Below are 13,198 nucleotides of genomic sequence, written 5' to 3' on the forward strand. Positions count from 1 at the left end.
TTGTTTGCTTGTTTTTTTTAAACGGGAGTCCAACCTAAATACAAGTTTAAGGCACAGAAGAAAGGTTTGAGTATTATTTATTAACACATAAAATTTTTACAGCAAATACAAATATGCAAGAATCTGCACACCATTAAATAATAAAATCATTCTAAAGATAGTTCATAATTTAAAAAAAAGAACTGTAAGACAGTCTTTCCACTTTATAAATACACAGCTTCGCTATGAAATATAACTTTGGTGCTAGAATAACTGGTTTGAGCACAACTTCGCCTTTATCTTGACCAGTGGGGAGCTTTGAGAAGAACTATTGAAATATATTTGACCTTTACACATCATAAAAAGGCTTGTTGCACATGTTTAACAAAGTCATTATGCTGGTGGTGCATCTTTGACTTCTTTCAGCCTGTCAACTATAAAAGAGATTCAGTTCGAACAGTTTGGCCCCTGCGCCCGATGCTCTTTACAGACCTCTCCTCCTCCCTCAGTCCAGTTAACTTTTCTTCCTCCTCCTTTAGCTTTTTCTCCTCTTTCCTCTGCTCTTTCTCCTCTCTTTTCTTCATGTCCTTCAGCTTCTTCTTGATGATGGAGCGGTCGCTTTGACTAGAAACACCGAGAGCCTGAAATAGAATAGAAGCACGAGAGAATAATCCAGAGTGTGATGCTTTGGGTTGAATACTCATTAAATCATCAAAATATTCACACCAAAAACTGACTAGATTATGAAAAATACAGTTTAAAAAAAAAAGAGCTTTTTACAGTTCTTCCAGATGTCTTATTCCAAAATAATCAGAGTTTTAAAAGTAGTGGTACAATTATTTAAAGTTTTATGATGTTTTCAACTGAAATGTTGTAGAATATCAATTTCTAAAACTAGTTGGAGATAAAAGTCTGCAAGATTTGCTGTTTTCATCATTTTTTGATTTTTGTAAAACTAACATCCCATGCTGTTACACACCTTGTTCATGCATGGGTAGCAAATCATCAAAAGGGAAAGTAATTAAGGGCGTCTTTGTCAATGTCTCACTTTATACTGGCAGCTGGAAAACTTAAAAAAGGAAAAAGGCTTCTATAGCGTGCAAAAGAAAACAAGGATAAAGGGGAAAAAGTTTTACTTTTATACAGTTGCAAAATAAAAAAAACAAGCTTTTTGAGAAGATTTCTGCCTCAAACGTTTTGCATGCGAGGACAAAGTTTTCAAGGGGCGGAGCATATAAACTACAATGTAAACTTTCAACAAAAAAACATTTATCGGATACAATTGTTCTAGAGAATTCTACAGCTGGACAATTTTGTTTATCCTAAACAAGGACAGTATAGAAAAGATGAATGATACATGTTGGGTTCCTAATACAACAATAAAACTTTTTAATTAGTCTTAATTTTTCCTCCCCAAATATTTGACTTACCTTAAGTTTATGACTGTCCAAGTTGAGAAGCTGTGATCCATCCAAACCTTTTGCAGCAAACTCAGCTGAGTACTGATCCATGTTCATGGCAATGAGCCACAGGGAAACCTGCTGGTTGTTCCACTCTGACACAGGTCGGGTTTGCCATTGATTGTTGTTATTGTTCGGAACTGGACAGTCATCTAAAGTCTGCTCCGGCAAAAGAGAAAGAAGAGTTAGAAAGAGAGACAGCTGTTAACTAAAACTCGAGCGTGCACCCGGGAAAATGGGCCAGACAGAGCAGTCTGTGAGGAAAGAAGATCCAGACACAGAAACCCAGGAATAGAAAGACAGGCTCACCTCAGAGGAGGAAAAGGTGCAAGTATGAGAGTTTCCAGAGAAGGAGTAATCAGAGACATGACCCACCAAGCTGGAGCTGCCCACAGGAGAACCAATAGTCTGGAACCAACAGAAACCTAATTATTTCACACCTGCTAAACCATCTTTCAGAACCACCATCTTTACAAATCAAACTTAAGGAGCCCAAGAAGAAAAAGAAGAAGTCCTGCTTAGAGTACTTGCTGGCCAGCTGTCCCTTACCTGATCTCTTCTACCTGTGGTTGTCAGGTAAGGCAAGCTGTTGCTGGAAACGGACCGTAACCTCTCCCTGATGTTCTCCCTTTCTCCAGCTTTTTCTCTCCCCCTTTCTCCAAACCAGGGAAGGCGTAGGCAGGAAGGAACAGAGCTCACTGAGCCAGATGGAGAAACTTCCACTGGCTCATCCACCAAGTCACCACAGGACCCCCTAGTGGTACATATTCATCAGAATGAATGCAAAGTATTATTCAATTGATCTCTCCTCATAAGTTTCAAGTGAAAATGTTGCTTTGCGGAGTCCTGCCTGATCTCATATCAATCATTTTCAGTCAAAGACTAAAGAAACAGATTTGGCTTTAAAAATCCAACAAAAACATCTATACAGGTTTGAAAAGAAAATTCTGCATTTTTGTTATGATGCTAATTATATTTTATTTCAGACATATACTTTGAAAAGAAAGATATGAAAAATTAAAAATAAATAAGTTAAAAACATGAAATATCCAAAAGGGAGTGAGAAGTAAAAGTCTTATGAGTTCTCACGCCCAGATGCCTTAGACCAATTTTATTACTACACCCAGTGCACCCATCATCCATCAGTCCTGTTCCCTCTCTAATGAGTACACATTCAGTTTCAGATACCCATATAAGTACAGCTATAGATGACACATACACAGAAACATACACACATTGAAACATCTGACATACAATTGTCATGTTAAAACACCCATTTGGTTCCATTTACATTGTATTCCCCAATGCACCCAAATACATTCCCACACTATTCAAATGTATAGTCATAAATATTTACAAATATATCAATATCCAAATTTATTACATTTTGATATTTTTTCATTTCCTTCTTTAAAAGGTTAATCCAAAATGGAACAGGAGTATTGTCCAGCTCTGTGGCTTCAAATCTATTTATTAATTATACATGACAACCTAGTTTGGTCAAAGCATCCCTTGGGAATTTAATTGAAATTCACTGATGTGTTTTGGTTAAAAACAACAAGGAGTCTATAGACAAAGAGTCATTTGTTCTTTACAGCTCCATGAAGGAGCTGGAACATCACTAGGGTGGGTGGAGGTGAAGTATTCGGAGCGAAACCTTTTCTTAACAGAGTTTGTGGTTTTATTGTGCCCAGGACACATTAAAGTTCAACAATCATTGTTATCTTTGCCCTAAAATAAAGACAGGTGTACCAAAAAAAACCAAAAACCTTTGTTTTGTGTCCTAAAGACATTTTCTTACCTGCTGTTTGCAGATCTGCTGGTTTTTTCACCTGTCCGTCTGCTGAGAGACTTGCGAAGGCCACTAAACAACAGAGAAATATTACCTTAAGCAAAGATTCAGCCTCAGGTAAGCTTGAAAAAAAAAGTCATAAAAAAAAAAGCTCTTTCACCTAAAGTCTGGAAACTTCCTCTTTGATTTTTTAGAGGATGAGGATTTACATGGAGAAAGCGCTTCTGTGTCTGTGATGAAAATTGGAGGAGTTGAGAGGGAGCTGGTGGGAGGCTGAGGACTGAGTATTGAGAAGGAATTAGCATTAGACAGTTCAGTCCTGCTGCTTTGAACCGTTGTAGATGAAGGCAGGGATTGATCCTCCTCTGGTTTTGTGACGCATTCCTCCTGCAATAGAAGGCAAATGAGTCTGGCATTTGTGCGTTTAGGATCAATCAAGAGTTTCTAACCTGCTTCTTAAAACTTTCTCGAAGCTTGTCTCGTGAAGGTGGATGGCGCTTAGACTTCTGGGCAAGCTGGGCTCTGGCTATGTGTGCGCTGGAGTCCAGACGTCCCGTATTGGGAAGAGGAGCATACCAGTCTGATAAAAAAAACAAAAAAACATGGTCTTTAATCAGACAAGCATGTATTCATCCGATATTTTAAAAAATCTCAATTACCTTATACATAAATTAAGAAACATTTCCCGTTTCAATCTGCTTTTAAGATAGTTTCTGTTTAATTCCCACTGTATAATAATACTATTGATCTTAAGCGAAACTTGTTGCAGCCTTGGTTGAATGGATGGGTCAGACCATTAGCCATTAGAAAAACCCCAATAGTTACAAATAAAGCAACACAATTCTGTTTTCCTCCATTCCCCTGCTTTACAAGGGTTATTGGGGCCAAATTTGGGGGCCAAGCCTGGAGGAAGGGCTCATCGACAAGCAGCAGGTGGCTGGCTGTCCTCCCATGGGGTAGTGGGGCTTATCCTGAATGAAGTAGCCCTCCTGTGGACTCGCCGCCTAAAGAAAGGGGCGATATAGGCTCGGTCTATTATGGATCAGTAGATTTAAAGAGTAATTCAGCTCAGATCCAGTCCTCTGATTCCCTTTGGGACTGTGGAAGAGTCTGGCCTACATCCTTGCCTCAGAGGAACTGTGTGGGTTCCCTCCAGACTGTAGAAACCCTTTATTCTCACTTGTAGGAGTTGTAACAACTAATTCACATGTTCTATGAGACTTTGGAGAAAATTCTGAAAATCTTCAGCAACTTGAGTCAGTAATATGACCACCTGATTACTTAGTCCGCTTTAAAAGACCATCCTTAGCAAGAGATCGGTTTCCATTATTAGCAATAATCCAGCTATGAAAGCTTCACATTTTCTGGTGAGATGGAAGACATTTGTTTTGGACCTGGGAACTTTTAAATTTGGTTGTGGAGGATGATGTGGTTCTGTTAGCATCATAAAGCCATATTCACATGTCATCTTTATACAGATGCTTACCTGTGGCTGAAGACTCCACAGATTGGTTTTTTATTTGCGGATCAGGCTCTATTCTTTCTAAATGTCCCACCTGTGAAAAACCATTGGAAGTGATTAGAATAGATTTATGACCGACCTTGCTAAAACAAGAACGCTTAAGACAGATAAAACATCTCCTTTTACCTGCATTTGCAGTCTTTCAATGGTTTCTTTGTGTTGCTTTTCTCTATCCTCCATTTCTCTCCTCAAATCTGAAAGTGTTTTTTCCATCTCCTCCTCTCTGCATGACAAAATTCAAAACTAACATGGGGAATATCTGTGTCTAGCAAAAAAGAAGAGCTTGTATTTTATTTTGTGCATTCAATCTTCAGAAATACCTGCTTTGGTACTCTCTGACCAGCCTTTTGGCTTTGCTGTATTTGACCTCCAGGCTCTCGGTTTGGTTCTGTGCATCAGCAAGCCGCTGACTCACGACTCTGCAGAGGGTCTGGGCCTCTTGCCAGTATCTGATCATTAAAATAGGTTGGCATTAGCTCCTTTTTAAACAGCTAAAGTTTTCTTCTTCTGTAGTCACAACTTTTTATGACTAAACGTTGACATAAAATCAATAAAAAAACATACAAAAAACAGAATTTTTACCAACGTACTTCTCTAATTTCTCAGCTTTCTCCTCCTCTTCCTCAACTCTTTGCTGCAGCTCAGCTTTCTCGCTTACCCAGTTGGCTTGCTGCTCCTCCCATGCTCTTAACTGAAACAAATACAGCACACATTGTTTTTTCCCCGTCAACAAAAAACAATTAAAAAAATACAGAACTTCAATGAAAATCTGAAAATACTGGATAAAAAAGTTTGTCATGTCCCCAAATTTGGCAATTCATTATGAAACAAAGCAGGAATCCACAGATTAAAAAGCGTTTTCCAGATTAAGACTATTCTTACCGTAAGGTTTTTTACCAACCCAATTATCTCTTAGTGGCAATTGAAAGCAGGGCTGGCATAGAGAGTTGGACAGAGGCCTGTATTCTATTAATTCCACATCAAGCTAGAGCCATCTTATACACCGTTAAATGGGTCAGACTGGTTTCCCAATGTGGGCACAAAGGTAGAGTGTGACACTGAGCACAATTATTAGCTGTGTGCAAGTTTTCGATCTTGATTTGGTGACCTACCTTTTCTTTGGCACAGTGAAGCTGGGCTGTTTGACGATGTATTTTTGCCTGAAGCTGCAGACAATTGAAAGGAAAAAAAAATCAAATGCATACCTGACATTGGGCATATCGCAGCTCCCAAAAGCAGACACAAAACGTTTTCTAAAACGGTAGTGCGTAGGGTTTTAGGGGGGGGGGCTGTGGCTGTGGGTGCGTGGCGATCCCTGGGTTGCTAAGGTCGCGGGCCTGGGCTGGCTTGCGGGGACGGGGCGCCGGTCGGGTGGTGGCCGGCTCTTGGGTTCCGGGGGCCCTGGCTTCGTCCCTGGCCTTTGTCTCGGTGTCCGGCGCCCGGTGGCCCCCATGGCTGCCGCCTGGTACGGCTAAGCGCTCCTGTCTTGTGGCCTGGGGGCCGGACGCTGGGTTCGCTTGTGCCTCTGGGCATTGGGGGGGCCCCTGTAGGGGGGCCCTCTCTGTGCCTGGCTGGTGGGGTGGGCGGTCCCCTCCTCCTCCCCTCCCGGGCTGCCTGGGTCCGGATGCTGGGGGGGCTTCTGGCCTGGGGGGCTCTCCTCCCCTCTCCTGGTCTGGCTGGTCTGGCTGGGTAGGATCTGGCTCCCTTTATGAACACACGGTTCACGTCGGCAGCATGCATGTATCTCCACCCCCACGTGCATGTGCACACTCCACACTGCTCCCTGTCTGCTTCATCCCTCCTCCTTACCTACAGTGTATTGATGGACAGTTTTTTTTTCTCGCTCATCTTAGTGTCAGATTTTCACCTTTGATGTAACATTCGTCTTTCCAGCAGATCTGGTATAATTGTTACAGCTTAAATTAATAACTGAGTCAAATCAGTGCTTGTATCCCCCACCTTTTCACCTTTCTTCCTTTTACTCTCTTCCACCCTCCCCTCACATTCTTCCCCTCTCCCTCCCCACACACACTAAATGTAACAAATAAATAAAAAATAATACGACAAAAAGGGGTTTATACAAATCTACACTCTAGTTTCTTGAAGCTATATAACCTCTTTTTGTGATAGTAAAACCTGTCCAACACAAAAAGCCTTCAGCTCTAATCTGTTTGCTCAGCTGTTGGACAGAACAAGTTAAAAAAAAAAAAAAAAAAAAAAAAAAACATTTCTTTCCGACGTATTTCAGTGGCTTTTTAGCTGTTGGGGGGGCAGACAGATTACTGAGAAGAACAAAAGTGTCCTATCAACAATGAAAAGTACCTGCTGGTATTTCAGACAGAGCTGGTAGTTGTCAAGACTGGACAAAAGGGACACATCCTCCTCCTCCTCTTCTTCTTCTTCTTTTTCTTCTTCCTCCTCCTCTTCCTCTTCCTCAACAGAACTCCTCACTCCCGTGGTATCATCAATGTCTTCATCCCCACTGCTTCTGTTTGCCCTCTACAAAATGCAGAAATAATAACGCATTTATTAGTTATTTTAGGCTTAAAAAAGACATTTTGGCATTTACTTTGCCCATTTTTGATCAAATTCACCTTTTTGCTTTTTGTTTTATCCATTTCCAAGCTTTCGTTGATCAGTCGTGCCACCTCACTTTCCACTCCCTCCTTCTCCCGGCCGATTAAAAACCTGCAGGTGAGCACACAAAGTACAGCTGGAAGCAGTCAGAACACATCCCAACAGACTAGGACATCCTCCCCATCAAACATAGTTACCACGCCACCTATGTTTAAGCAACTTCAGCTCGCATCATCATTAAATCTTTGGACATTTTTTCTTTTCAAACCACGGCAGTACGGCCACAGCAAATTTCCTCTTAAGAATACAAAAATCCACTGTACTAAAGCGGCACAAAAGAACATTATAACAAATCGACAATGTGAATGTAGAGAAAAAAGGAAAATATTTGGAACATACTTGACAAGCCCTGAAGTGTTCTTGAGGACTGTTGCTGCAAATAGCTGAGACACGCCAACCAAACTCCTGCCATCTACCTCCACTATCTGGTCGTTCACCTGGATCCTTAAATGTTTACACAAAAATGCATAAAAAATATTTTCTTTTTTTTTTTTTAAATAAAAGAAAAAAAGGGATGTGGGTGCTTACCGTCCGTCCTTATGTGTTGCTCCCCCTTCAGTAACAGTCTTAACAAAGATTCCTAATTTTTCCAGCCCCTGGTCTGCTCCCACACCCATTCCAATTATACTGATGCCCAGTCCATCCTCACCTAGAGTTGGTGGAAAAAAGTTCCCTTTTGAACCCCAGCGATATTGGATCTAGACATAAAGGCAAATGGAAATAAAATACCTTTCTGGATCTCCACTGGGAAAACATCCATCCTGTCTACCCTCTTTTCCAGCTCAAACTCAGCGGAAGCAGACACTGGGTCAATGTCCTCGTTGTGCCGATCGTATTCCTCGTTAGAAAAGGTGCTGTACACCTGAAAAACGCATTATGTTAAAACACAGCGACAGTAAAAATATGCAGACATACTAATTTATGCACGCATCAAATGCATGAGCTAAATGTAAGAAGAACCATCTGTAGCTACAAAACACTGTTTATAGCTGGAAGTGTGGCAAAGAAAGTGTGAGACGTCATAATCCAAGTGTAAAGTCTTACGAGGGGCATATGGCAGGAGAACTGCTGCTAAAAATCACAAGTTACCCCACACATAATGTGACATTGGTGCTACTACACTGACTGTTATAGAAACTGCAAAGGTTTTTAAATCTATTAACAAACCAGAAGGTTGTTCCCGTCTCCCTGCTTGAAGACAGCACTCCTCTGTTACATGTAGCATCTTGTCGTTCTTCCCCACTGGTGTGTTACAAATATGACGACTGCAGTCTGAGACTTTCCTTACAGACTAAAACACAGGCTGAAGCTGACAGCTTGACAAATGTATGGCTTCTCAAAGGAGCTGTCCCTACATAGACGGCTGACCGCATATCGGTTTTCACAGAAACCCGTACCTTGATCGGTGCAGTGGAGAACCTGACCTTCCTCTTCACATTGTCAGATGTGCCCTCATCCTCCCGCTCATCCAATTCAGGCACACCAGGAATTTCCTCATACTCCTCTTCCAAGTGGTCTTCACTTTGCAAAGAGTCTCCCTGCTCTGCACTTTCACCTTCTAAAACCTCCAGATGGGTGTCTTGTTCGTCTACAAAGGCCTTGTTCTCAATCCCAGAGATTACCATTTGGTCCTCTTCCTCTCCCACACCATCAGTTCCATCACTTCCTCCTTTATGGATCCCATTTTTCATCTCAGTTACAAGCACTTCCTGCAGCTCAGCTGTTTCTTTTGCTTCTAAACCTTGCGATTGCTCTGAAACTTCTCTACCTTCCCCCTCCTCCTTTTCCTCTTGCAAAATGACTTCCTCCAATCCTTGAACGTTTTCTCCTAACTTTGTCTCCATGTTTTTCTTCCCATCGTCTCCCTCTGCCATTGACTCCTCTTCAGATTGTGCAATCGACTTGGCGCTCTGCTCCTCCCTTTCACCCTCCCTCCGTTCATTCACTTGCTGATACATGTCTTTTCTGTCATGCTCAGTCATTTTTTTCCAGTGCCCATCTTCTGATAACTCCTTTGGGTGTTCCAGGGAAACAATCAGCGCATCTTCTTCTTTTCCAAACAGCTCTGGTGTTGTGTCCACGATGATGTCCTCGAAGACTTCATCTACAAGGGCCACCTCTTTGTCTCCTTCCCCTTGGCTCACAGACATGCTCATCTCACCCTTGAGCCAGTGTTTATTCTCATTCCACACTTTCTCCTCTTCGTTTTCATCACTTTCAGATGATTCGTTCTTGATGCTGACACGTTCTGCCCTCAGAGTTTCATCAGGAGTCAAAAAGGGGTTAAAAGTAGCTCTTTTCCCTCCGTCCGCCTCTGTTTGTGTTGTTGTGGTGGTTTCATCACATTCGCCATGATGGGAGGGTGATTTGTTGGGTTCTTCATCAGGTTCGTGCACTCCAGGAGATTTAGAGCACTTTGACACCGACTTCACTACATGAGGTTTTAGAGTCACAGTATTTATGAGCTGATTTACAGGTTTGGGTTTCTCTAAACAATTTTCCTCCGTGTGATTCATCCTCTCACTTAGCAGTTTCTTTTCCGCCTCTACTTTTCCATCTGCAGCGCCACTGCTTCCTCTGATAACAGGTTTCAAAGCCTGCACTCCATTATCTCCAACCTCCATCATTTTAGACTCAAACAAACTTCTTGTTACAGAGAACTTCTGAGCTAGAGCTGCTCTGTCAAAATCAGATATTTCCTCTGATTTAGAGGGTTTCTTTCCCCGAACTTTTTCTTGGGTAGATGTCAAAGAACTCAAAACAGAAGAAGAGCTGATGATTGAACGTCTGCACCCAAAAACAGGGGAAGTTTGAGATAGGGAGTTGGGCTTTGGGACAAGCAGGAGAGGCGTGGAGCCTGAACTTTGGACCGGAGCACCATCTTGTCTCGAATGTGGATTGTCCATTTGAAGGAAGATGTTTTCTCGGATTTTTGTCCCCCTTGTGCTTTGGATCCTGCCTCTGCCGCCGCTGTCGGTGCTGGTGTGAGACATAATGGAATCCGACATGGTAGAAAACAGCTTGTCTGGATGTGCAGCAGTGCGATGGGAGGCAGCAGAAGACCCGTGTGAAATGTTTCCTGTGTCAAATGAGTATTTGATAGCACGGAAGTCGGATTTATAGGTTATCCTGTGGGGGGAGGCACTCCGGCCTTTATGGTCTGTCCTCATCATCTGGTAATGAAGCCTCTCTACGGAGAGAAAATGCTCAAAAAGTAAAAAAAAAAGATTTTTTCACTTTTCAGTCCAAGTTTTGCTGGTGTAATTGAATGACAGAAAGGCAAGGTGTCCTTGAAGTTGTTGTCCTACTGCATTCAGAAGACAAGCTCTTCATGTAAAACTTCAATTAGTCTGCCAAACACCTCCATATCTGAGGTGAAAGAAGGAAAAACATGATTATTATAATGAGCTTGCACAATGTCACAAAACATTTGATTCATAAGAACATTTAGTAAAATTGTAACTTTTCCCTTAGGGTTTTCCAATTTATGCAACACACGCCACCTGTCTCTAATTATAATTCCGAATCAAACACAGATACACTCCACAGTATTCCCCTTCAAACTATAAAACAGCAAACTTGCTCCTTTTAAATGATTTTTACATTGTCATCACAATTTGAACTTACTGTGTGCTCCCCATTACCATGAAAAACCCGGAAAACTCTACTCTCACAAGGCTTACATGTCTGTGCTCTTTAGTGAAGTGGTATTTATTGTTCCTTCAGAAAAGTAGGACATTTGAGCTACATCGACGGAAAAAGGAAGTGACAAACATATATATAAACAGGTTTTATTTTTCTAACATATTTTGAGTACAATATATAAAAAAACAGACCAAAATCTATTAAATAATTCGCCCCCACACAGAACTTGCGAAATTATTCAGCAAATCTGTCCCAATAAATTTTAATCAATGTGGTGCTTTCTTTCGTTTTGAACCCACAGTCAATAATATGCTTTTTTAAATATATTTTATATAACATGTTACTGAAAAAACAATAGCTTAAAGCTAGCGCAGAGCAACTTAAACATTGGGATATGCGTTTACGGTGGTACCTGAAGGCATCAGAAGCGTCTTCTCCGAACCGCGCGCGCTGTTTAAAGGTCGTAGGCTGACGTTTAAATCCACCGTGCAGCTACAGGCAGCTAACAACCAAAAACGAGAAAGGCCGTTCTTTTCTGACTCTGGGAGGTTCCTCTCAGCACCGTGGGGTTGTTTGTTTGCTGTCAGTTGGCGGTGACGGGTCTCTCGCTGAGATAATAAATACAGACAGATGGCGACTCATGTCTCTAAATACTGTAAATGGATTATCCCCGAGTAATCCCGTGTAAACTACTCCCGTAACCGTGAAACACTGGTGGCGAGGGTACCAGCACTAAAACAAATTAGCCTACATTGAAAACGTACGACATGAACACCCATCAGTTGAAGATTCTCAGACTTCCAGGTCTTGTCATACTAGCAGGATTCAGTTTTTCGGGACAGCTGGACTTTAAAAGATCTAGAAGCTTCTTTAGTCCTAAATGTTAGTGAGGAATTCAGGTTAATTCTGCATTGACTGTTCCAAAGGCGTGACGAAAAAGACGAACAACTAGATGTGTTAAAAGCACATTCTTTTAGATCAACATTAAAAGTCTATTTGCCTTTAAAAACAGAACCCTGGACTCTTGTGTTCTCCATTTACTACAGTATATAGTTAAAAAAAACAAAGGCATTTTGAGGGGAATTCTGTGCTCCATTTTTCCTGCGATTCTGCAAATGTTTCCTTTTTTGGCCACAAATCTAGGACACATTATCCTTAATAACTTTAAAGTGTGCAGCTTATTTTTTTTTCCCATGCACTTACCGTTACCTGAGTCCCAGCCAGTGCAGCCAATATTTGTCTAACAGAGCATCTTGCTGTACTTGTTCTCCGGCCAGCTAGTTCTCCTAAAGGTTTCCCTTTGTGTGAGACAAACATAAGCAGAGATGCAGCAGCTGTTGATTCACATGTTTCTTTACCTGTTCGTGTGTGATGACTGAGTCTTTGCAGCAGCCTACCTGTCTACCTGCCTGCAGAAGGAGCCAGACCCCTCTGGATCAGACCGATTCACGCAAAGCCGTAGATGGGTTCTGCTTGTTTTGACCTGGATCTGACTGGAGACCATTGTCCCAGGTGGCACTGGGACCTACTTGATATAAATACTGTCCAATCACAAAAGCCCTTCTCTTGAATGAGGCTAACCAGGAAAGGGAGGGGGAAAGGCAGATAGTGATTTAAAGAAGAGTTGGAAATGAAAGGAATGACGTTGAGGTGGGTCATAAAGTAAAGTCAATGGGGTAAACGCTGCTTGGAGGCGACAGAGCAGATGAATGCAAAAAAAATGAAACCGTCCTTGACCTGAAAGGTGAAAATGAGTTGAAAAATAAAGGATAAGTCATAAACGTAGCTGCTGTTCAGTAAGTCACATAGAAAGGCATCACATGCCTATTATCTTTACTTCAGTTATAAGTGACGCAAGGCTGAGCAATAAACCTGTTTACCTTTTGCTAACCCTTGCGACATTCTCTAATCAGTGCCTGAGTCACTACACTGCCTCTATAAAAAGTTTAAAGTCAAATATCTCACTCATTATGCATCAAAAAGATGCTAATTGCTCTAACCGTGCTTATGAATCTGTTGCTTCTGTTTGCAGTTTCCTGAAAAACTCAACACACATTATTAGAAAAAGTAACTTTTCCACATTTAAACTACAATTTAAAGATGAAATCCTGTGACTTGCAGCTTCAGGGTCTTGATGATTTGCTGTATTTAATAAAACCATGC

At 41.5% G+C, this 13,198-nt stretch overlaps 1 protein-coding gene across 6 annotated transcripts; it reads right to left on the bottom strand.

Annotated features, from left to right (window-relative positions):
- Window positions 1–60: 60 nt before the first annotated feature.
- Window positions 61–12,716, bottom strand: LOC101167572 (neurabin-1). 6 transcript variants are annotated; one of them, XM_023965071.1, is made up of 21 exons: window positions 12,433–12,716; window positions 12,239–12,333; window positions 11,448–11,643; window positions 8,788–10,759; window positions 8,120–8,252; window positions 7,919–8,039; window positions 7,730–7,834; window positions 7,348–7,441; window positions 7,076–7,252; window positions 5,866–5,919; window positions 5,344–5,444; window positions 5,074–5,202; window positions 4,880–4,976; window positions 4,718–4,787; window positions 3,681–3,811; window positions 3,392–3,618; window positions 3,241–3,303; window positions 1,989–2,193; window positions 1,815–1,847; window positions 1,410–1,598; window positions 61–620 (listed from the first exon to the last, which is right to left on the bottom strand). In XM_023965071.1, the coding sequence occupies exons 4-21, from the start codon at window positions 10,561–10,563 to the stop codon at window positions 414–416; spliced, it is 3,912 nt and encodes a 1,303-aa protein (XP_023820839.1). In that variant the 5' UTR covers window positions 10,564–10,759; window positions 11,448–11,643; window positions 12,239–12,333; window positions 12,433–12,716; the 3' UTR covers window positions 61–413. The 6 variants fall into 6 exon arrangements, with proteins under 6 accessions (XP_023820839.1, XP_023820837.1, XP_023820840.1 ...); XM_023965069.1 differs by having other exon boundaries at window positions 1,749–1,847; window positions 12,433–12,715; XM_023965070.1 differs by having other exon boundaries at window positions 111–620; window positions 1,749–1,847; window positions 1,989–2,196; window positions 3,247–3,303.
- Window positions 12,717–13,198: the final 482 nt, after the last annotated feature.

Source organism: Oryzias latipes, chromosome 17 (assembly GCF_002234675.1).
Source record: "Oryzias latipes chromosome 17, ASM223467v1".
NCBI lineage: Eukaryota > Metazoa > Chordata > Actinopteri > Beloniformes > Adrianichthyidae > Oryzias > Oryzias latipes.

Coding starts and splice junctions, on each gene's coding strand:
- LOC101167572 (XM_023965069.1), bottom strand. CDS start 10,563: ATGATGAGGACAGACCATAAAGGCCGGAGTGCCTCCCCCCACAGGATA. Junction 5,203..5,343: donor AAAGCTGAGAAATTAGAGAA/GTACGTTGGTAA, acceptor TTTAATGATCAG/ATACTGGCAAGAGGCCCAGA. Junction 3,619..3,680: donor GAGAAAGTTTTAAGAAGCAG/GTTAGAAACTCT, acceptor CTTCTATTGCAG/GAGGAATGCGTCACAAAACC.